General features: G+C 44.1%; 1 protein-coding gene across 1 annotated transcript in view; it reads left to right on the forward strand.

Moving 5' to 3' along the window:
* Positions 1-2,177: 2,177 nt before the first annotated feature.
* The window catches only part of LOC135369985 (protein transport protein Sec24C-like), a 68,845-nt gene continuing 46,648 nt past the window's right edge, over positions 2,178-24,374 (forward strand). The window contains exons 1-7 of the mRNA XM_064603623.1: positions 2,178-2,323; positions 3,052-3,249; positions 8,495-8,649; positions 10,503-11,327; positions 18,605-18,713; positions 21,265-21,392; positions 23,786-23,924. Of these exons, the coding sequence (XP_064459693.1) occupies positions 3,078-3,249; positions 8,495-8,649; positions 10,503-11,327; positions 18,605-18,713; positions 21,265-21,392; positions 23,786-23,924 (1,528 nt within the window). The 5' untranslated portion in view covers positions 2,178-2,323; positions 3,052-3,077. The remainder of the gene's footprint in view (positions 2,324-3,051; positions 3,250-8,494; positions 8,650-10,502; positions 11,328-18,604; positions 18,714-21,264; positions 21,393-23,785; positions 23,925-24,374) is intronic.

The raw sequence follows: 24,374 nt of genomic DNA on the forward strand, positions 1-24,374 counted from the left end.
GTATCTTGTACTTCACAGGCTATTGTACAGCATACGTACAGAAACTCAGGAATCCTCCAAGGTAGCATATATATGTAAGGTCCACCCCGACTATGTATTAATACAAACATGTGTGCATGTGCAGTATTCTATACGCAATGCTATATATGCAGGAACTCAATGTCGTGGTGACTGCATCGGGTGGTCTGCAGTACGTATTACAATCGATGGACAAAAACACAGACAACTCACATAGATGACTAGCAATGCAATGAGTCAAATGCAAAATGATGTGCTGCTGAAGGGTGTTTTTCGTATACATTACATATTTTTAACAAAAAGACCAGGAACTGCTTGGCTACCGCTTTTTCCTTTGGCTTATACGACTAGGCTGAACTTTCTGCATGATACCATGCATCCGTGAGACGACCAATTAAGTATACCTGCAAAATTTAATTAACCTTTCAATTAGGGCTACTCAAACCAAATTGAGACAGCAGCACCAAAGGTACCCGTGTTTAAGGTCACCGCACTTATCTAAAATCTCGAAACACAATACTTTGAATCGCCTAGATTTTGCTTACAGTAAAACTCGAGCGGAACAGGACATAAAAGCCACCGTTGGAGGACCACTTGTGATGACACAGTACGTGGTAACAGTAGCTGATTGCGGCCAGCACTGTGCTCTCAACAGCTCCAGAAGTATGATTCCAGGTCCTACCACAGTGGCGTTTGAAGTGATGCTGTGTAATGAGTCACGGCGCATTACCCCTGAACAGTGGCTCTTTGTACTCCAGGATTTAGCATACTGGAAGTTTTTCCACCTGAATTTGCATTAATTTAGAGCACGTTTCTTACCCGATTTTTACCCTGCCAATTTAGGAGAAATTATTTCTTCAAAACTTCAACTCAAACTTCAAACTCATGACGCTGTGTACTACGTCGACACACATTACTATGTGCAGTGTGAAATTTACCTCACAATTTATGCTAATATACACTAGAGTAGTCGAGCCCTGATATAGGACATTAGCGTGGAAGGAGCGTGGATTAGGAAGCAATGCGTGTCCGTCTTCTTTTTCTTCTCCATCAGAGCTCACCAGTCGTTTCTTTCACAAGTGCACATGTTGAAGGAATGCGCTTGAAAAACGTAGGCGACAGAACGGAAGCACACAAGTATTCACACCGACCAGGCGCCCTCGGTATTTTCCACTCCAGCGGCTCGGGTTGTCAACAGCAGCGCCACACGCGGACGTCCGCTTTTTTTGGCTCAGCTGCCGTTGGGGAGTGGGCCGGCGCTCTTCCCACTATGTTACCCTTCTAGAACACTGTACCGTTCTTATTGTTGCCAACAGACATTGCAGCTTGCTCTGCATTCTTTATCAATTTATTTCCGTTATTTAATAAACGTGACGTGCTTTGCCGGGTAAATTTGCGGTATTCCATTTTCAACAAAGGGCAATTGAATGGTACACTTTATGAGAGGGGCAGGGGGTACGAGACGCTGCTAGATTCAGTTGAAAAAAAGAAAAATCAAGTTCCTTCTGCAGAATGTCGTTAAAGTTTCGAACAATCGGAATTTCAGAAAAATGAAGGGCGGTTGCGATGCGAATATGAGTTTTCAAGCACGTTGATTTCAGCACCATAAAGGTTTCTGTAAATACCTTTCTCGTCGAAAAAAAAAAAAGAAGAAAAGACACTGGTGGGTACAACATCGGACATATAAATTGTGTTTTTTTAGAAAAAAGCATTTTCATAGTATGTTTGTTAAAATATTCGACACGTATGAAAGCGTCAAGCATTAGTGTTTCAGTTTCGCTTTACTCGCTTCGTAGTCATTCCGAAACTATTCGCCATCCACGAAGACGGGGCATTTGTCCACTGTAAGCCACAAAACGACAAGATGACATTTTAGGCCCTCCAAAACACGATTGTCGCGGTAAAAACGGGATGCAGAGTCACCCTATGTATGATTGACCAACGGACACTACCCGTATCTCAACAATGCACTGCCGCACTGCCCCAAAAGCATGCTACACTTTGTCCTCAATGTGCGCTTCATCAGACATTTTTTAGATGCGATATCCAGAAGCAGCGTCCACATCGAGAGAAGTGGTTCGCAATAACTACTTCGATGACGAAGAGTGGGCTGATCGGAGTTTCATTCATAAGCCCTGTCGCTACTGGCATCAATTGCGACACATGCGCAGTTGGATTATGTTTTCCTGTGTGACGTGTCTGTGGTCTGAACTGTTTTCATCCTCCGTGATGAGCCGAAGTTGTTGTATGAAACCCTCTTGCTAGAAAAACGTACCCATCATTTGTTAATTGACGACATTTGGCTGTAAGTTACCCATAAAGTCATGTCTTACATGTGTATTTCGCTCTGTGCACAAGCACAGTTGGACAGTGCTCGCAAAATGAGCGTACGAGCGGTGTCTTTTCGGGTTTCATTAAACCCTCAGATCTGTGACGTTGCGCATTTGTAAACCCTCAATCGTAAAGACTTATCAGTAGCCTCACGGCATCGTATTTCTTCTGTATGTTCGCTAACCGCTGCTACGTTTCTCTTGTTGGGTAAGAACCTCGCAGAAAGTTGTATTACACCGTTGCGGAATTACACGTACGTATGTTGAAGCACACGACACATGTAATGCCTGCTTGTTTGTAAGCATAGCGGGAGAAAGGATATAGAATACACGCCTCCATTTCCCATCTATATTTTTAGCAGACGACGAATTTAAGAAGCCAATACTCCAATTAAATGTACCAAGCTGTTACAGCTGACGTTTTCAAAAAGAGGAAAACGCGGTGATACATCTACAGTGTTGCATTACCAATGTTTTGAATTATGAATGGGCTCACACAAACTTCTATGAAAGTCTCACAAATGATGTACCCCTTTTTAGCTATAGGAGAGTAGCCATATGCATAGGTACTGCTACTCATGCCTAATAAAACTAGTCTGTTGAACGAAGCAAACAAATGACCAGCAATGAATCGTGACTCGGATGGTCTTGGAAAATAATTTGATTTTCAAACTTCAGCATTGTCACGTGACCCTGTTTCCAGGTTCTTGTGCCTTTTTTGTGGCTGACATGAATCCCCCCATGCTGGGGCAACCTTGTGGGGAACCACACCTACAAGTGGGACCTCATCATGGTACCTTTCCTCAGGGATACCCTGGGGGCACACCCAGCACTGGTCCCCTCGGTGGGCCACAGAAAGCCTACAATGGAATGGACAGCTTTGCAGTGGGATCAAATTCAGGTGGAGTATTCCTGCTTTCTTATCGTGGTGGTGTCTCTTTGAAAGAGAACACGGTGACTGCTTATGGAACACCTCGAAGGGACGATTCCTAAGGAAAGGAGCTAGCCTTCATTGAGATAGGTAATGTACAGCTAACGACGTACTTGTCTGGAATCTCCAGTTCGTGACGGAGCGGTCACCCCCCCAGCGTCATTTGTGCGAAGGGCCCGTATGTCGTCTGCTAGCAAGTGAACGAAAGAATGCTAGCAGACGACGCACTAGGCGCTCGAGCAACACCGCCTAGATACAGAAAGCCTGCGCGCTCGTCGACTTGACGTAACAATTAAGAGTCAGCCAATCAGGATCGTGTTTTCAACGGCCGTAGCCAATCACGAACATGCTTTCAGCGGTCGTGGCCATGGAGGAGAACCACCGTCGTCTGCAAGTTGTGATTGAACGTCTCCGCGTACTAAGTGGGAAAACTTGGAAATAAAGCGCAAAACGGCCTCAATGTTCCTCAGAACCGACTTTCTGAAAAGCGTCTTGCACTTTTTGTCTGAATATTTAGGCCTGCAGGATCCAGATGAGCTGCAATCATTTGCGGATTCTTGAATTCGCTGAATGGTGAATCGCTGTAGCAGACGAATTTTGACTATATACGTCCATGTAGCGAAGGTGGGAGAGGAAGCAATGCACAGGCCTTTCTCTATCTAGGTGGTATTGGCTCCAGCATCATAGGTACCGTATTTTCACGCGTATTAGCCGCGGCTTATGCGCGATTTTTTTTTCTCATGGGCGCCCTGCGGCTTATCCACCGGTGCGGCTTATCTGATGCCTATTATTTCCTGGTATTTTCCATATACGCCGATCTTAACGAAAGGGCCAACAGTGTCTCTGGAACAGCACTGCCCTGCCGATGCATGAACAGTGCGTAACAGGGACGGGTCCACATTCGAGTAGATTGATCTTCCTGGTGCATTCCCCCAAGCAGCTTTAAGGAAAGTGGTGACAGTGATTCACGTCTTCTGGAAGATTACTGACCCATCAGTCCACGAAAAACACCCGACAAGGGCACAATCCGATCTTGGTAGAACTCCAGAACTGACCTCCTCAGTTGTACACTGTGCCGATCCCGGAATATGGACCACAGGGTTTATGGCCTTATCTATGGTCTCCTTTGTCGCACAAATCAGTCGTCTCGTATTGCCCGCGGCTTATCTGCGGGTGCGGCTTATCTGCGAGAAAATTTTCAAAACGTCCCAAAAAACGCGTCCTGCGGCTTATCTGCGGTGCGGCTTATACGCGTGAAATTACGGTAATCCCTCCCACCTGGTGGCATTGTGTGAAACATGGCCTCCCCTTGGAGGCGATAATGGTTAGGGCCCTTCGTGCACGATATTGCCGATAGGGGACTGCTCCCCCACGGGCCCGGAGATTCTGCACAAGTGTGTCGCAAGCAGTACCTTGAATTTGATGACAAACAGATACCGAACTGTCACGCACAAACTGTTGGTTCTTTTGGTTTTACATAGTGGATATCAGGAAAGTGTGCCTTCCTGCAACCTCCGTTACCTTCCTTGTTTATTTTGGAATTATAATAAATATTTAAATAGGTGTGGGGATTCCTGACACAGATACGGCAACTAACTGATCTTTATCGCGTTTCGCGGGCATCCAAACATAACCCTGGTTTTGTTGTCACAAGACATTCTCACTTCTTTGTGACCAAAATTATTTTTCTTCAGCCTGTCACACATGTACGCGATAGTTTTATCGGACCCTGCAATGAAGGTGCCAGAACCTAAGATATTGGTACCCTGCCAGATGATTTAGGCTGCTGTAAAAGTGCACCCAGTGCAAGCTTACCTCATATACAGTGAGCCCCCGTTAATATGACCCCCGATAATCTGACATACGCGCTTTACGACTATAGTCCTGGGGAACAATGCAATGAAATCTCTGCAAATCCCCCCGTTAATATGACAATTCCGCATTATGACCAAAATTTTCGGGAACGACCATGGTCATAATAACGAGGGTTCACTGTACAGGTAGCAGCAAGCATCCTAGGCTACTTTATGTGCAGTATATTGCATGTTTTGTCGCAGTCAGCAACTGCGTACCGCAATGTAGATGTACGATTATACTGCGTAAAGTGGCAAATTGTTGCAGTTAAAAGTTTTAAACTTTGAGTGTTCAAAATTTGGAAATTTTTGTATGTTTTGAACTTGTGAAGTGAACATTTGTTTCTACAGGGTGAGTTTCGCAATGGTTACATATTTCGATCGAGTCGTAAAAATACAAGATAATGTCTCCGGCGCTTCAAACTTTGCAGACTAGTAGTGATTCGCTTGAAGTTTCATCCATATTTTTTTTTCAAATGTTATCACTTTGTAGAAAAAAAGTTAGAAGCAGAGCAAATTCTCCATCCCATGCACTTCCTATGGCCTATATGCCGCCCGCATGTCGCCATTTTTTTCCTCTGTCTGCTTTACGTTCACGTCACCACATATAGGTGGCGCTGCCTGGAGACAAACCAAAGCCGATGGAACAACCAGATAGATGACATGCAGGGTTTCGAGGCGGTGCCACCTATACGTGGTGATGTGGACGTGAAGCAGACAGAGGAAAAAATGGCGGTTTGCGGGCGGCATACAGGCCATAGGAAGTGCATGGGGTGAAGAATTTGCTCTGCTTCTAACTTTTTTTCTACAAAGTGATAGCATTTGAAAAAAAATATGGATGAAACTTCAAGTGAATGACGATCACTTTGCAAAGTTTGAAGCGTCAGAACCATCATCTTCTATTTTTTTGTCACGATCAAAATGTGTAATCTTTGCTAAATTCACCCTGTACCTTGCAAGATTTTTGTGCCCAACTATTGGAAGTAACTTACTTTCCTTCTAGAGGAAAGTCTGATTTTTAAGTTGGAGCGCCATTTCTCTGTAAGACGGGCGTTGCGAGTTTACTCCGCCACACGACGACATACACTCACCACTGCAATGATAGTGACCACTTAACTTCACATTTAAGTTGACTGCCTCATTTGAGTAGGCCCACCTAAGCTCCTAGACTTAAAGGGGCCGTAAACAGGTACAAAAGGTGCACATTTCTTTGTATTATATTATTGGAACTTAGTCAGTGAAAACTCCCTGCAATTACTAACGCTTAAAAACAAAAGGCACTTGCATACGAATGAAATATTCACTGCACTCTTTCGCATTTTAGCTCCGCCCCGCGCTCTAACTTTACGTCATTTTGACGTAGCGCTTTCCCCACCAATTACGATTGAGTGCTCCACGTATGATTTTATTTCAAATGCGAAATTGGACTAGATGAACGTGAATCCTCTTCTATTCAAAATCTAAACAGTTACAGCCTCAACCTCAGAGAGAAATGCGTTTAATTTAGGTATCATACGCGCACTACGTTTTCTGGGTAGTAGCGCGCAGTGCACCACCAGCGCGAATGAATATCCGGGACTACAGTTCCGAAATCTTAGGTAGGTGCGCGATGGAACATCTTCGTCATCTTCGAATGGTCGTGGTTCCGACAACTGGGCTGCTGTACTTTGGTTTGATCCACGCGGCATCGCGTCACCAGCTCGCGTGGTACAGTGGATAGCGTACTGGCCATGTCACGTCGTGACTGGGAGGAACCCGGGTTCGAATCGCGTCATGTGATAGCAGCCCAGCTGTTGACGTTTGCGCCAGCCGGAGATGTTGAAGATGTCATGACGTCGAATTTCGGAACCACGGAGCGCAAAACGTCGTTTCACACAAACAAACTGAGCGCTCCGACTCACAGCTGATAACGAAGTATGCTTATTGGCTGGTAATTTGAAACGTCATGAGCGCATCTGGGCCGCCCGATTGGACGGCAAAACGCTACGTAGCCATGTGACGTATGCGTTGTGGAGAGAGGCTCGCTGGTTACTCATCTTTGAAAGCAGTTGTGCGGGTCAATGAGCTGGCACGAGCCGAACGAAATGTATATTTGGGTATTATGATCTGCGTTCTTTCATGGGGTATCATTATTTCAGAAATGTTTGGTGGCCTGTTTACGGCCCCTTTAACGACACTGGGCCCATCGTGTACCACACTCTTCACCAGCATGCTATGAAGTGCCATAGTCCATGTGGTTCGTTCTGTAGAGAGATTGATAATAGTTGGGGCCTGGTTTTTTCGGGTGTTATTTTTGAGCAAAATCGGGGGGGCTAAATGTGGGGTTATAATTTGCTTCAGCAATTTGGGTGTGATCGGGTTGAACTGGACCTCATTCAATGCAATTCTTCTTGAATCGGATAGAATCAGTCGCAAGTGTTACGTTTATTCGGCATAATACGCACAACACTCTATGTAAGAGGCATGCATATAAGAGGCAGCAGGGATTCTTTTTTTTGACAGTTTTTACGAGCATATTTCTGCATTTACAACGCAGCTTCCAAAGTTCTGTGTTAGTTGTGATGACTTCAAATGCCAGCAGTTTTTTTTTTTTCGGGGAAATATCGGGTTAAACCCTGTTTTTTCTGATTTGAATCGGGGGGTAAATATCGGGCGTAACCGGGTATAACCCTAAAAAGTCAGGCCCTAATAACAGTCCAAAATAGCGAAATGAGAAGTATGCAAGATGTACAACACGATGCTCACAAGAGAGCAAAAAAAAGTGAACTCTGCTGGAATATAAAAGGTATCCACGCATAATAAAGGTGATCCTAAATGATACATAGTATTTTAAATTGTACCCTGACTGGATCTTATATTTATTGACATGGCATTGACATAGCATGACATGGCATGGTGTTGACATAGTGGCACAATGTGCCATTTCGAAGTTTCTAGGAACCAATCTGAACCACAGGCTCAATAATGATGCCATCTGTTACTTTTTCACTTTTTTATTGCCCATCAAAGAAATTTGTTTGAGGGCTGCCTGTCACAATGCTGTATTTGGGAGATGCGTTTTCCAAAAGTGTGCTAATCCGAGCAAGTTGGAGTACGGAACTCCTCGCACAGGAGGGACGAAGGCCCATGTGTCATGCGTCATGTCTTATGTCCCTCCTGTACCATGACTCTCATGGATTTGCTTTGTTTTAGTGACGTATTTTGTAGGTCATGTCCGTGTTTCTACTACCACAGGAAAAACGTATCGCCAAGGACGTACAGGTTGTGAACAAGTTCTGGATTATAAGGAAAACCAACATTGTATGGAACATCAACAATTTCGAAGTTTCTGAACTCCTTTTTTTTTTTTCTCTTTTTTTCAGTCGGTTTACAGCAGTTTCCAGGTAGAGAACAGCTATCGGGTGGATTGCCTCCTCCTGGAGTCAGTTTCCCTGGGGAACCACATGCAATGGGGGGCCAACAGAATGGGAGACCTCTTCAAGCAAGAACTCCCGTTCCTGCCCATGCCTCCGATCTGGTAAAATCATCTCGATTTTTCTAGGGTCTCTGTAAATCGGGAGGGTGTCTACCGACCAGGAATTGTGAGGAAACGATGGAAGAGAGAGGGGGTGTAGACTAGCTGGTATAGTGATGACCGTGCCTCTGGTTTTTCTCCTGGTCGTTGTGAGGGAATTTTGATGTGACTAAAGGAAGAAGGTAGAATCACAGACAAGCACCATGATGAAACGCGGTGAATTAAGGTATGACGTTGACAAACTGTTGCTGACACGCTGACACTGAACGTTGACAAACTGTTGACAAACTGTTACCCGCGACGTAACAGTCTGTCAATACGGCATGTGCAGAGGGAGAAATGTAGAGCACCCTCACTACTAAATGCCTTCTACCAAAAGAAAAAAAAAAGGACAGTGGCCATAGATGAGGCACAGTACTAGGTCTCTCTGCTGCAGGAAAAAAAATTGGTTGTCTTAATCTTAAACATGTACTCCTATTCTGTTCGGTTGAACTCAAAAAATAGTGTTCCAAAATAAAAGTGTTCAATTATTCGATACGGTATTACTGCTTTCCTGTAAGCATCTCGCATAGGGAGCTGTAAAAATGCGGGCAGATATACATCGATTCATAAGCTGGTAACAGAATTTTCGTCAACATAACCAGAAAAAAAGTAAGTGTGCTTTCATAATCCACACAAATCACATAATACTAATCGAAACATTTATATACGTAGTGAAGCTTGCGCAGACTGTACATGCAACCCGCTTGTGCTTTCCGGCACAGTTAAATATTTGGGTGTACATTTCGACAGCAACTTTAGTTGTTAAACCCGTATGAATTATTTGTTTAAAGAATTGCGAATCGTAAGTGCTTAGTCGCTACGCAGGTTGGTCTATCAAATATCGTGTCTATCAATCACTTTTAGTGAGTATTTTGGCTTTTAGTATTACGGATGGATTGACAGAGTAATTAGAAACATATGTAAGCAAATAAATAACAAACATTATAATGTAGTTTCTTTCAAGAGCCTTCATGGTTATACTGTAATTGCTAAATATTACTTTCGTAGGGACCTTAAGGAAACACAAGATTGTTCCCAATCTGCACGTACTCACCTTCCAACCTAAATAAAAAGGACAAGAACAGAGTATGGCAGATATCAAAGATGGTACTATGTACAAAAAATTTTTGATGCGGTACCTAGGCACGTACTTACGGAAAAACAAAACGTGATCCGAGGAAACTAATCAGAAATGGTTGTTTCTGAAAGGTTGATGAGTACTGGCATGGCATTAATGATGTATGTATGTTGCATTTCTATCTTGTATTGTTATGACTGTGTGTTTGCACTAAGTGTATCGTTCTTTGGAACACTTATTACTTTAGAGGGTTCTTTTTTGTTCCTTACTTGATGACGAATAGCAGCACGAAGACAAGGACAGGGTAGAAGTAGACAGGACAACTGCAGTTGTCCCGTCTACTTCTACCCTATCCTTGTCTTCGTGCTGCTATTTGTCATCATGAACCTGTACCAACTACCCCGGATTGTTCCTATTGTTCCTTACTTGTTCTGTTTTCTCTTTTTTTCTTCAAAGCTATGTAAGTGCAAAATAGTGCTATTACTTACTCTCTGCCATCTAGGAAGGAGCCATCTGTGCCATTGTAGGAGCAAACACTAAGCTCCCTTTTGGCTGCAACTTAGTAGACACCCAGTGAATGGAATTACGGGGTGGTAGGATACTGTTCAGCAATGACACATTTTGCATGATTGTTTGTTTGATAGACTGATCGATGAATTAAGCAGGGTCTTGAACAGTCTTAATAGCACTCTTAGTACTCGTTTGATTCCTACATAGTTCATTTTTCCTTTTATAGCTGTCTGGCCCTATGGGGGGTCTGAGCCTACATCCAAAACCAGGCCATCTACCACCTCAGGGGAATGCATCTGGTCCCATCTACCCACCCCAAGCCAGTGCCTTTTCTTCTGTGCCCCACAGTAGCATTCCTCCTGCAGGGATGCCTTTTTACACTAGTGGTACGCAGCCACAGCAACAAACCATGATGGGTCAACATGTTACTCAAGCTAGGATGCCGCCATCCACTCGTAGCCAAGGTGTTCCCCACGGACATTTTCCAACTCCACCGCATGCCTCAGCTCAAGCCATGTCTCAAGGGCATCCCCATAGCCAGCCATTTGTTCCAATGCAAGGCCCTCTTCCACAGCAAGGGCTTCCTCATCAGCAAGGGCCTCCTCATCAGCAAGGGCCTCCTCCTCAGCAAGGGCCTCCTCCTCAGCATGGTCCTCCTCCTCAGCATGGTCTTCCCCCTCAGCATGGTCCTCCCCTGCAGCAGGGCCCTCCCATGCAGCAGGGCCCTCCCCTGCAGCAAGGCCCTCCCCTGCAGCAAGGCCCTCCCCTACAGCAAGGTCCTCCCTTACATGCGGCGTACCCACCACCTCAGGGCCATGCCCTCTCTCAGGGACCTCCTCGTGCTCCCGGGCTCCCGCCCTACCAGCCGCAGCAGGTTTACCCTCCTCAGGGAGGGAGTGAGCCTCAAATGGAAATGAATGCTGGTACGATGCCAGCACAGGGTCCTTACCCTGCTCGTGGATCTCAGGCGCATGGAATGGCTCCAAGACCTCAAGGAATGCCACAGCCACAGCCAGCCCGAAAGCTTGATCCTGACCAAATGCCCAGTCCTGTAAGTTGTATGCCACATTGCACTTTATCATGGCCCAATTTTCAATAGCAGAATGATATGCAATATAAATAGGGCCTGACTTTTTCGGGTTTTATTTTTGGCCAAATTCGAGGGGTAAATATCGGGTGATATTTTTTATTTGAAAATTCGGGTGTATTCGGGTTTATTCCCGTTACGGCATATTCTGTCGTCAGGAATTCGGGTGTATTCGGGTGATTTTTTTTGTTTAATAAAAATGTGTCTTAACATGGAACTAATGTTTAGCAATGTTATCAAACTTTATTTTAATGCACGCTTATGAGTGTGCCACGCGACCCGGATGTTTTCGGGTAGATTCGGGTTAAACCCGAATTTTACAGATTTTGTTCGGGGGGTAAATATCGGGCGGATACGGGTTTAACCCTAAAAAGTCAGGCCCTAAATATAAACTGTGAAGGTTGAGAACAAGGATACCGACTTGCAGTAGCACAATATACAGCAGAATCTTGATGATACGATAATGGATTATAGAAATTTCGGGATGATACAAATTTTTTTAAAAGTCCCTACCCGAAATACCTTGTTTGTCTATGGGTTACATTTTGGTATACACTCCTATATAATGAAATTCCAAATTAGCACACTTCAGTTTTTTAAATACAATAAGTCGTTAAATAAAACTCTGCGAAAAAAATGGTTGAAGCGCTGTCCCGCGCAGCCAGTTCTAGCATTAGATATGTCGTTATGTCATATAATTGACTTCAAAATATGAATGGCACTCTCATTCTTTAATACCACGCGAGTTTTGTAGAGCGCAAGCATCCTTGCCGTACTTACGGTGCCATTCGGGAGTGTACAAAAAAAAAAAAGCTTTCCCCGAACCGTCCTTTTTGATGCAACCGTAGAACATTCGTATCTCGCAAATACAGTCGCCGACCGCTTTTTCGGACCCTGATTTTTCGGACATGCTCGATTATTCGGACTCGTTCGCGGAACGGCCGCGGGTCCCATAGAGTTGATGTATAAGAGCGTCCAAAATTTCGGACGCCGTGCAGTTCCGTCACTCGATATTTCGGGCTCTGTTTGCCCAACCAGCGAATTGCTCTCTTGGGGTGACGGAAAATATTGGTATCGTCCGAAATTCATATCGAAAGAAATCAACCAACTAAAATATTGAGGCAAAATAATCGGCAGTGATGATTGTTCATTTTCCATTCCTCTGTGTAGAAGAGGTCTGTCGTGGCGCCTTCGCGTCTTCGATTTGGCCACCGGCCCAGCACGTGCTCTCCGCCCGCGAGTCGCGCGACAGCGCTGTAAAGCGAGCTTCACCTAAAGCACGCATGCGTTAGGTGAAGCCGACTTGCGGACTTGATGATGGCGGTGCCTCTGACAGTGTACATTGACGAAATGTCGCTTCGGGAAATAGAAGCTGACGTTATCAGGCAGAGCTGGAAGCGCGTTAGGAAAGCACAAAATTTTCCAGCCTACTAGGGCTTAGTAAAGTTTATTTTGAAGTGAAATTCGTTTTTTCGGACCGCTCGATTATTCGTACTTTTGCGCGATCCCCGCCGAGTCCGAAAAATCGGACGGCGACTGTAGCAACGTCGTTTTTCTTTTGCTCTTGAACGTGTCATCGATTATTGCGAGTTTCTCATCGACTGACAAATGCGTCGGTTTTCGGACTGCACTAACCGCAAAGAACCACAGGAGACAGATCGAAGCACGAAAGTGTGGACACTGGAGTGACCACGTGGAGTGCCTGATCGGCGTGGTCTGCCAATTAGGTCATCCCACGCGGTAACGTCAATAACAACTCACCGTGACGTTGACGTTACTCCCCTCTTTCTCGCACGGGGTGGGGCCAACCCGTGGCACTCCTCCCTCATCTCTCTTTCTCAGTTGGGGACCGGAGCTTGCGATTGCACGCGCTGCTGTAATAAGTTTCGTCAGGCTTTTTGTGCTGCAGGCTTCGTTAAATGGAACAACGGGAATGAAGACGCTTCATTAAATCGAGCGCAGAAATCAGGGTTCGTCGAATGGACCCAGTTTTAAAAAACCCTCCCGGGTTTTTTTGGGTCCACCCGGGCTGAAAAACCCAATAAAGCCCACACGCGGGTGAAATACAGAAACGAAGGAAAAGAAGGAAAAGGGACGACTGCTTCGGAGGTTACTTTACCGTAAATTCTACAGCGGCAAACAATTATTTCTTCCAGAAACATGAAAAATAGGTGGAGAACGGCTGTTGCGTGTCATATGCGGCAGTTCGGAAAAAAAATCCCAGCACCCGAAAAACCCACCCGAAAAAACCCACTGGGGCGGGCTTTTTTAAAAAAAAACGGGTTTTTCCGAACCCTGGCAGAAATGCATTGGCCTCAATGGAGATGTGTACGCGCAAGAGAAATTGAACCTCTGTATGCATTAAGGGGATAAGTCGAATTATCCCCTTTTCAGTATTTTTGTTGCAGTGACATCTGCGTACCAGTATGTACCTGTCGAAGAAGATTTAGGACCGTGTCGAAGTTTATTGACTCACTGTAGGAGGATAAGAAACGGAAATGCATGAGGATGAACAGCCACATCAGGCCCCATTTCTGCCCATGCATACAAATAGTGTAGCTTAAATTTTGCTACCATGCGGAAATGAACTTGGACTCCCCACTCGAAAAATATATGTTCCTCCTACACTCTTAGAAATGAACTTCGCCGCATAGCACGCTCCTAGCCAACCACAATCTCGAATGATATCTATAATATATACTGTAAACGTATTTTTATTCGCGATGTATTAATTTTCGCGAATCGCGCATCCAGTCATTTGCGAAATTATTCGCGAGTATTTAATTTCGCGATTCCAGGGCTACTTCCGTTAGCGGTATAAACATCAAGCTCTGTTCGCGAGTGCAATTTTTCGCGATTTTTCAGCGGTCGCGAAATTCGCGAAAATTAATACATCGCGAATAAAAATACGTTTACAGTATATGATGTATAATGATATAATAATGATATATAATGATATATAATAATGATATATATAATGATATATATGATATACTATGCTATACTACTACTATGCTATACTATGCTAATGATATATATATCGTTATCTGCCCTCATATGTTGAAAACGGGAGGCGTACGCCTTTTTTTGTGACACTTGCGCCGTTAATGATTGTCACAGAAAAGGTGTACGCCTCCCGTTTTCAACAAATCCGGGCAGATAACGATATCATTCAAGATGATGGTTGGCTAGGAGCGTGCTATGCGGTGAAGTTCATTTCTAAGAGTGTACCTCACGTGACCGTGCCAGCAGTGCTACTGAGCGTTGCAATTGGAAAAACGTGTTCAATATGCTGAAGTCATATTTTGCTGGCCACACAGAACATTATTTTCGAGATTGCGCTCGTTTAGCAGTACGATAATCATGATCTAGGCTTCTCCACTGCACAAAGGCACTACGCTTGTGCCGGCGTTACCATGAAAATCCGACTCGTGAAAACTGTTTTTTCACGAGTTTTTTTTACGCACGAGAACCCCGTGCGTACAGTGTTATATAGAAAAGGGGATATATCATGCTCCCGGGTATTGTTCAATTTTGCAAAGTCACACACCCAGAAACGATGGTAACGGGACATGCATGTAGAGTAGACACATGCATGTGTGTTACACATATTGCATTTGCGTTATTCGAGGAAACTCATCCGCAATTACTTTACCAAATATTGACTCGCAGTTTTCTCACCGCATTCTACAGATACCATGTCCCACTCCACCCAGCCCTTCTACTGGGTGACACCCCTCTTGTGCCGTTTGATAACGTAATCAAATTTTTGACCACGTGTGGGTTTCTTAGTCAGATGTAGATGATAAGCATTGCTCCGCTTTTATCCATTATCACCGAACTCCTCATGTAAATATCTCATTGTCACACTTGTAGATAGCTTTTAACTGCCATGCTCGCTTGCTATCGTCATCCCCCTCTCTTTTATCCTGGTCAATCAATCATCGCTCATCGCTCATACCTGTAGATAGGTTTTAACTACCACACTCTCTCTCACATCATCTTTCCCATAATCATCTCCGACACACTCAGCATAGTTTTGGCGCTCTATGGCCTTTGTTGCCTTTGTGCCATTAAACACATAATCAATCAATCAATCAATCAATCGTTTTTTTTATTTTTCGACTTATCCCCTTATTCTATACAGAGGCTCAATTGTGCATTAAATAGAGGATTTCATTAAATCGACGTTCACTGTACCGAGGTTCAACTGCAGTACGATCACCTTCCGGTGGCGGATGATACGAACACAGGAGGCATCGTCTCGCAACTTCCGACGACATGCAGCGGGCAATGGCCATTTGCCTTGCCGACGCAGGATGGTTAAAGGGAGACTTCGGAGCGATCTTTGGAAAAAACTGTAGCATGACGTTTCTGGTACATATTGGCACCCAAATACCCAGCTACGGGCATGGTTTCCCTCTTACGCGACATATTACATGGAAATATCAGCTAATATACAGTCAACCCTCGATTTTCGATTTATGAATTCCCTCGTTTTATGAACACTAGCACGAGGAACTAAACTTTTTACATGCATTTTCTCCTCGTTTTATGAACCTCGATATTCGAATAATGAATGGAACTTCTGGGAGCCAACTAGTGCCCAGCGTTTTCGCCCTCAATTTATGAACGCTCACCATAGTTTTGGCACTCTATGGCCTTTGTTGCCTTTGTGCCATTAAACACATAATCAATCAATCAATCAATCAATCAATTTATGAACGGGTCGTTCCGAGGCCAACAAAAACCTTCAAAGGGATTATTCGTGGTCTTATGAATGACGCCTGAACAGACAAAACATTTTCCAGGTATTGCACCCTCTGTTCTTAACCCCTCTAAATACGAACAACAAACGGGTTTTTGCAGAAGTGTTCCTGACCGCTATTCATGAATAAGGTGTCCGCTGTCACCCGGAGATTAATAAACGTAGGTTGAAAACCCCAGAGGAAATCCGAGACCAGTTGAGCGCGAATGTGCTGACATCTCCCCTTTCCAAGATTGACACAGCGGAAGGCATGGTCCAAAGCAAAATTACACAATACCGTATTTACTCGCGTAATTTGCGCCATCGCATAATTTGCGCACCCCCACTTTTTCACTAAAAAAGTTGTGAAAATAAAAACTCGCATAATTTGCGCACCCCTACTTTCGTGCGCAACAGAGGTCGTTCCCCTCTGACGCTCTCGCGTCGCGGGGCGCATGCTACTCCTTCTTTCGAAAAAGGAGGGAGATCCTCACAACGAATTCCCTACATCATGTTGCGTAATGCAAGCAATGACTCTCCCTTGGTGGAGGAGATAAGATCAAAGGGATTACCCGGTATGGTATCTTATCTCTGTTTTGACCTTTTATCCCCTCACTACAATAAACCGCGAAGCTGTGTGACATCGCGCTGGCTTAGGAAAGAACGACCAGAATACGTGGAGGGAACATATCAGGAAAACTTCTGGCGACAACATACGCGTCAGCATTCCGCAAGCGGGCTTCACCTAACGCATGCGTGCTTTAGGAGAAGCTCGCTTTAGAAAAAGCGTGGAAAGCACGTGCTGGCCCTTTTTGAATCATCTCGCAAATTTTTACAGCATTGGCCAAAAACGAAGAGAGAAAATCCTTACGATCGACTTCTTTCACTGACCGTTATAGAAAATGAACAGTCACTGTCTATTTTTTTGCCTAAATTTTTATTTTGGTGTATTTTTTTTATACGAATGTCGGATGATACGAATGTGTTCCGCTACCCCGTGAGATTCCTATCACCGAGATTGTATTGTATTATTCACCTAAAGGACCATCTTTTAACAGATTTTGCACATTTTTCAAGTCATCTTGTTAATGCCTCGCGTAATTTGCGCACCCCCAACCTTCGCGTCATTTTTCGGTAAAAAAAGTGCGCAAATTATGCGAGTAAATACGGTATATTGCATTATAAACACAATACCAACTCGGAAATACTGTTCCATTTGCTCGATAGTACTCACTTAATGGAATTTTCGATTTATGAACGATTTTTCGGGGAACCGAGGGTGTTCATAAATCGAGGGTTCACTGTAAATCGAAACCACAGCCGGGGGAGGACGCGGCCAGAGCTTCCCTTTCCCAGAGCGCCAGCACGAAGCGGACATGTGACGTCACGGGGTATGGAGAAGCGGCAGAAGTAAGCGTGAGTTGCGGCTGGTCATATCGGTGTAGGAGTAGTGTTCCGTCATGGGTTGAGACAATTACAACCTGACATCCTTTTCGTCTGACTCGGACGAGTGCAACGACGTTTCTTCGTAGCCACCGTTGAATGCGGACATCAACGTCGGTGTTGCACTAGCGTTCGCCACGTATGAGGAGTCCTCCTTCAGAGTCTCGTCTGCAATGTGTACATGCCGTTAATAGGGACCTCAGACAACAATAACGGAACAGTAAAGGAAATCCTACTAGTGAAATAGGGCGAGGCATTGCTGGAAATCATTGCACTGACATAGTGACTGGACTAACTGACTACACTGACTGAAATAGTTGCACTGACAATCTAAAGCATGCCATGTTTGGCAGCTTTGTCGTGCGGTGTTGGAAGTTCCTAGCACGTTTGTCCAATATTTCATCGCGCCCTCGTTTTGTAGTTAGAACAGCATCGTCCATCCTGTTAGTGGAATATCATTTGAACACACTGCACAGACCTGGTACCTAGGAGCACATGGGTAGTGTCGTTCAGTATATCAACGGACGCTAATGCTTCTGGAGAAGCAGAAGCTGCTTCATGGAGTAGATGCTGGTAGCATGAAGGTTAAGGAGATTGTAAAGATGTTCAGAATCTCCAAAGCTGCTGTGCCCATGAAAAAAGAGAGGGAGCGTGGGCGACATGATCCTGGGAGGAACCAGCTCGAAGACTAAGGATGCGTCCACGTGAGGACTTCTCTGATGGTTCCATCGAGGTTTCGCATAGAACATTTCTGTGTGCAGTGTGATCATCCAAGGTTAAGCATTGGAGTTCCAGGATGCATACATGCGCAAAGTGCACATTTTTAATAATAGCCAGCTAATTGCGCTTACAAAGTGGTCCGACTGCATTGTCCTACCGCTTCAGAATTGAATGAGGTTGTTCTGCTGCACTGCACATCTATCCTCCGACATGCCTTTGCTATCATTAGCTTACCTGTACATACAGTACTCCAACGCGAGAGCTTTTGAGAAGAAATATCACTTTTTGAGCAGTTTTACGATGTAGTGTGCTCCACATCTTTGCTGTGCAGATCCAGGTAATAGAGGATGACCGCAAGACCAGGAGTGGAGATTTCTACACGAACAAGCGCGGCCTGGTGCCTCCTCTCGTTACAACACGCTTTGTGGTGCATGACGAAGGTACATTCCTCTTTAGATCCTTCCGTACTCCTGTAACGCGGGCAGTCTTCAATTGAAGCAAGTGGCCTACCAAGTGTGCACGTTGAAATACCGTGTGCTGCCGGGTTGACACATTAAACGCTTAGTGGCAGTACAAAGTACATGCATGTCCAGTGGCCATTGATCCAGCGCCCATTTGACATGCATGCACTTTGTACTGCTACTAAGAGTTTAACATGTCAACCTGTCAGCGAGAACTGGATTTGACGCTCTTTGCAAAGTCAACACGTTGCACACTTGGTAGTGCAACGTGCGTACTCAGTGGTCACTGGCTTCAATGACTATTGAAGAAGTGCCGTGTATTGAAAGGGAGTCTGGTCATTTGGAGGAGACTAAAAAAAAGAGGCTCGAACTGTCAATCAAACTGGGGCTCACTGACAAAAGTGAAATGGTGCTGACAAGCAGGTGCATGACGGCAAAATAAACCCGAGACAAGAAGTAATAGACAACGAGCGTTTGTCCGTACTCCTTGTCTCTGGTTTATTTCTCAGTTGGGCGCATTTCATTGGTTGCTGTTTTCCATGGTGTCTGCCACACGGCCTACTAGTATATAACGACCATGTCATAATCAGCAACCCCTACGAGGAGATCCGTTCCGCACGGTCCATTAGGGGCGCTACTCATCGGCATGCGAGATCTGCATCACGATTGGACGATGGAAATTTGAATTCTGAACGTGCAGAAGCGTACATGTATGACTACCGTAGCAGACGACAGCAATAGCTCCTATGAAAACGCGTAGAATGATTATGATAATCAACTTCAGAATGAAACATCTTCCGTGGAATATCCACCGCTTGTACAGAAATACTAAGGTAAGCCGAAGTACAAAGTATTGTAGATGTTGAGGAAGCAATAACTATGACGATGAGTAGCGCCACCGCTACCTTCCAAAAATGCGGCGCTGTGACAGGGTACCATGACATGGTCGTTCTAGTACGTCATGGTCCGCCATGACACCAAAATTTCTTCCAAATGGAGGACGGTGCTTTGAACGGCGAAGCGGAGATTTCCTTACAAAAAATTTCACTCGTGTACGCATCTACAAAATCAGCTTCACTTTCGCTCCGCCATCATTATTTTCTTGTTGCTAACGTCAGGCCTAGTTAGGACCGCGATCCCAAGAAAATGTGTATGAATCATGAAATTTCACTATGCAAGTGAGCCGAGACTGAAACCACACGCTTCTTTGGCACAAAAAGAGAGAAAAGGCATTTGCGTCCGAGGGCCACATTTTTTGTGGCGAGTGAGCTGGCTGTAATAAATAAACTGATGGCCCGTTAAATAGACTGTTGGCCAAATAGACCGCTTTCCGGCCCATATAAGCCAAATCAATGCCGTTTGTGTGCTCGAAAAGTGCGTACTTCTGGTTTTGCCTCATTTGCATACCACAGTTTGGTTGTGTTCAGTTACGTACTCGTCTCACGATTTTTAAAAAGGAGGGTGGATTTCAATGATGACTGGCTCCAGTTCTGCTGTCTCACTTTTTTTTTTTTTTTTGAAGAACATCTAATTAAAAAGCTATATTAATGAATTTTAGGTAGTTAGACGTCGAGTAGTTACATGCACTTTCCCACAGGATGTCCACCTGGTGGTATAAGGTGCCTGCAAAAGTTGACATCAGTGCTGCTCTCACAGCTGTTTTGAAAAAGAAATACAGTATGTATAGGATAACACCCTGTGTGTTTAGGGCCAGACTTTTTAGGGTTATAGTACCCAATTATGCCCGATATTTACCCCCCGATTCCAATCGGCAAAAACGGGGTTTAACCCGATATTTCCCCGAAAACTGCTGGACAAGGGGGTTTGAAGTCGTCATAACTAGCGCAAAACTCTGGAAACTGTGTTGTAAATGCAGAAATATGCTGACACAAACTGTCAAAGGAAGAGACCCTGCTGCCTCTTACATGCATGGACTCTTTGTCTGCTGGTATGTATTATGTCTAGTAACCGAAGACTTACGCCTGATTCTATCCGATCCAACAAGAATTGGGCTGAATCAGGTTCAGTTCAACCCGATTACACCCGAATTATTGAAGCAAAATATAACTAGGGTCTGACTTTTTAGGGTTAAACCCGTATCTGCCCGATATTTACCCCCCGAACGAAATCCGTAAAATTCGGGTTTAACCCGAATCTACCCGAAAACATCCGGGTCGCGTGGCACACTCGTAAGCGTGCATTAAAATAAAGTTTGATAACATTGCTAAACATTAGTTCCATGTTAAGACAAATTTTTATTAAACACAAAAAAATCACCCGAATACACCCGAATTCCTGACGACAGAATATGCCGTAACGGGATTTAACCCGAATACACCCGAATTTTCGAATGAAAAATATCACCCGATATTTACCCCCCGAATTTGGCCAAAAATAAAACCCGAAAAAGTCAGGCCCTAAATATAACTCGACATTTACCCCTCCGGATTTTGCTGCGATATAAAACCTGGAAAAAATCAGGCCCCGTGTATATTTAAACTACGTTTTCCTGCATATTTTGTCGTCATAGGTATCTGCAGTCCGCGATACATGCGGTCAACAATCTACAGTGTTCCATGTACACCAGAACTTCTCAAGCAGACAGCAGTGCCATTTGCGCTGAGTATTTCCCCTTTGGCAAGGCCTGGCCCTGGTGAGGTAAGTGTCTTTCTTGATTTTGATGTGAACTGCTGACACTTAATTTTTATTCGCTGGCATATGAAAATACAGTCGTGCATCGTTAATATGGACACTTTCATTCCTCGCTAAAATTGTCCATAAAGTGAATCGTCCGTAATAACAAATCGTCCACGTTTAATATCATTTATTACTAGGGGTGTGCAAATCCAAATATTTTAAGTTGAATCGAATGGTGGAAAAAACTCCAAATACCGACTCGAATATCGAATATTCGTGCAAAATTTACAATATGTGACTTTCGCACTAAAAGTTTCCATTTTGTAGGCCATGGCTTTAGTGTAATTTTTATGGCATTAACAATTGCAATTCTTCTGCTAAAAGCCCCTACTCGTTAATTTTCATGATACTGCTTCCTGCTTTTCAGGTGAGCCCACACTTACTGGAGTACTGGAGTGGTTACCTTCATTTCAAAATTTTATGTCATGCAGTTGCATGTTATATGGATGAAGTTGTAATTGTTTCAGATGACCACAGGCCATTTGCGAAACAAACGAATTGGCATCCCGCCTCAGCTTTGCCATGAACACCCTTTAGTTTCTTTGCACTTGCACTAGGAAGTTGCACTACTGAAATTTTAGACGTAAAGGACATCTTTAAGACATCCTTCTTGTTCGTGAGATATACAACATTATTCGAGAGTCCTAAGTTTTTAAAGGCAACCTCACAGACATCAAATCAAAGTCCCTCGTCGGCACCGCTAAACTGCATGTGGGAGGGGCGCCGCCCCTTCCACAGCCGATGTCTACAAAACTAACTTTGGACAACTTTATCACAAACTAAACACTGTCCCACCTGTGTTGGTCCTGCAGCAAAGTCAATTTCGTAAAAGAGGCTTCACCTCGTGCACGGAAGCATCAGGTGAAGCCCACTTTCGGGTTGTGTCGTTCATATTCATGGAATAGTCGAATATTCGAAAATCGAATATTGAATATTCGATTTGTGAATCGAACAGTTCGAGCGTTTGATATTCGATTCGAATTCGATAACTCGAATATTCGCACACCCCTATTTATTACGAAAAAAAACTCTGTAATCAGTGCTTGCTTGTACGCATACCTTGTGGAGCTCAAAGTGGACAGAATTTCAGCAATTTTGATTGATTCAGATCTGTCCCTGCTATCTTCGAGACCTGCTCGATCCATGTGATCCGTCCTCGATGATGAACTCGGGAGAAACTGAAGTCACATAAAGTTTCCTTGCTCTTTATAACAGCTACGACGTCATGATGCCCATTCCAGAAGCATCTCCAGCACTACTGCTAGCCTCCCTTTGACCATTAGGTGTCTTCAGTGACAAAGGGGGAAATTTCGAAGAAGCGCGCGTCGTCCTCTTGTGTTCTTGTAAGGGTTGTTACCCTGGAAGGGCGGCACAATAACCCCCAGAGTTCTTGAGTGACAAAAGAAAGAAGAAATTTGGAACAATGGCTCGTCATCTGATTCCCCTAGACGTTGTCATCCTGAGAAATGTCCATAATGATGCAAAAAAATTCATAGGGTCCTTTGGAATTAGTACCAGTTTGTGCTGTCCGTTGTTCAAAAAGCAGGGTTCCATATTATCGAGACACAAATACATGTCAAAAGTTTCATTCCGTGGAAAAACTGTCCATAATTTGCGTCGTCCATATTAACGGGGGTCATATTAATGACGCGTGACTGTATCGACTTAAAATACAAACATTATTGTTAGGGCCTGACTTTTTCGGGTTTTATTTTTGGCCAAATTCGGGGGGTAAATATCGGGTGATATTTTTCATTTCAAAATTCGGGTGTATTCGGGTTAAATCCCGTTACGGCATATTCTGTCGTCAGGAATTCGGGTGTATTCGGGTGATTTTTTTTGTTTAATAAAAATTTGTCTTAACATGGAACTAATGTTTAGCAATGTTATCAAACTTTGTTTTAATGCACGCTTATGAGTGTGCCACACGACCCGGATGTTTTCGGGTAGATTCGGGTTAAACCCGAATTTTACAGATTTCGTTCGGGGGGTAAATATCGGGCGGATACGGGTTTAACCCTAAAAAGTCAGGCCCTATCCATAATTTGCGTCGTCCATATTAACGGGGGTCATATTAACGACGCGTGACTGTATCGACTTCAAATACAAACATTATTGTGCCTTTACATATAGCGAGCGTCAATCATGTGGACATCGTAAGCCTCATTCACACGACTCACTAGTCATTACCTAATTACAACTCGGAGGGAACAACGATTAGCCCACAGGCATTCACAACAAGCGATACTTGAAGTGTAGGACATGGAGCGCACCAGATTGAAATTATGTTAAGATTAATGTTAACAGCGCACGATTAATACGCGCTCATCTTTCTTTTTTTTCTGGATCTTTAGAACGAACTTCCACTGTCTGATTTCGGAGAGGATGGTCCTGTCCGGTGCATACGCTGCAAGGCTTACATGTGCCCTCTAATGCAGTTCATAGATGGAGGACGGCGTTTCCAATGTGTCTTCTGCAAGGGAACGACAGAAGGTATAAAAGACATCCTGATTTACCTTCCTGAAGGTCGTACCATGTGCTACGTTGTATTGGTGCACAGCGAAGCATTATCATCACTACCCACCTTTTTCATTACCGTTTCATCGACCCCCAAATTTTGCAGGTGATTAGGGAATCGCAAATCTGTTGAGGCTTTTGCCAAATAATTACTTGGCATTCTAATAAAGATGGTACAAGCAATTGTTATGAGGCAGTTACCATAAAATGTCAGAAAAATTGGATAAATTGTGGTGAAACCTTGAGCTGCATTCAGGAGAAGCTAATTTATTACATTTCAACATCTATTCCTTAAGGGTATTGTTTCCTAGGTCCTACAGCTGTACTGGCAATCAATTACTTGCCTTGCTAATACGTTCTCAGAGCATGCATGCTAGAGGCAAATATAATGTTCTCAAAATTGGTGCATGGACTAAAGTAATTTCA

This window comes from Ornithodoros turicata, chromosome 10 (assembly GCF_037126465.1).
Source record: "Ornithodoros turicata isolate Travis chromosome 10, ASM3712646v1, whole genome shotgun sequence".
Classification (NCBI taxonomy): domain Eukaryota; kingdom Metazoa; phylum Arthropoda; class Arachnida; order Ixodida; family Argasidae; genus Ornithodoros; species Ornithodoros turicata.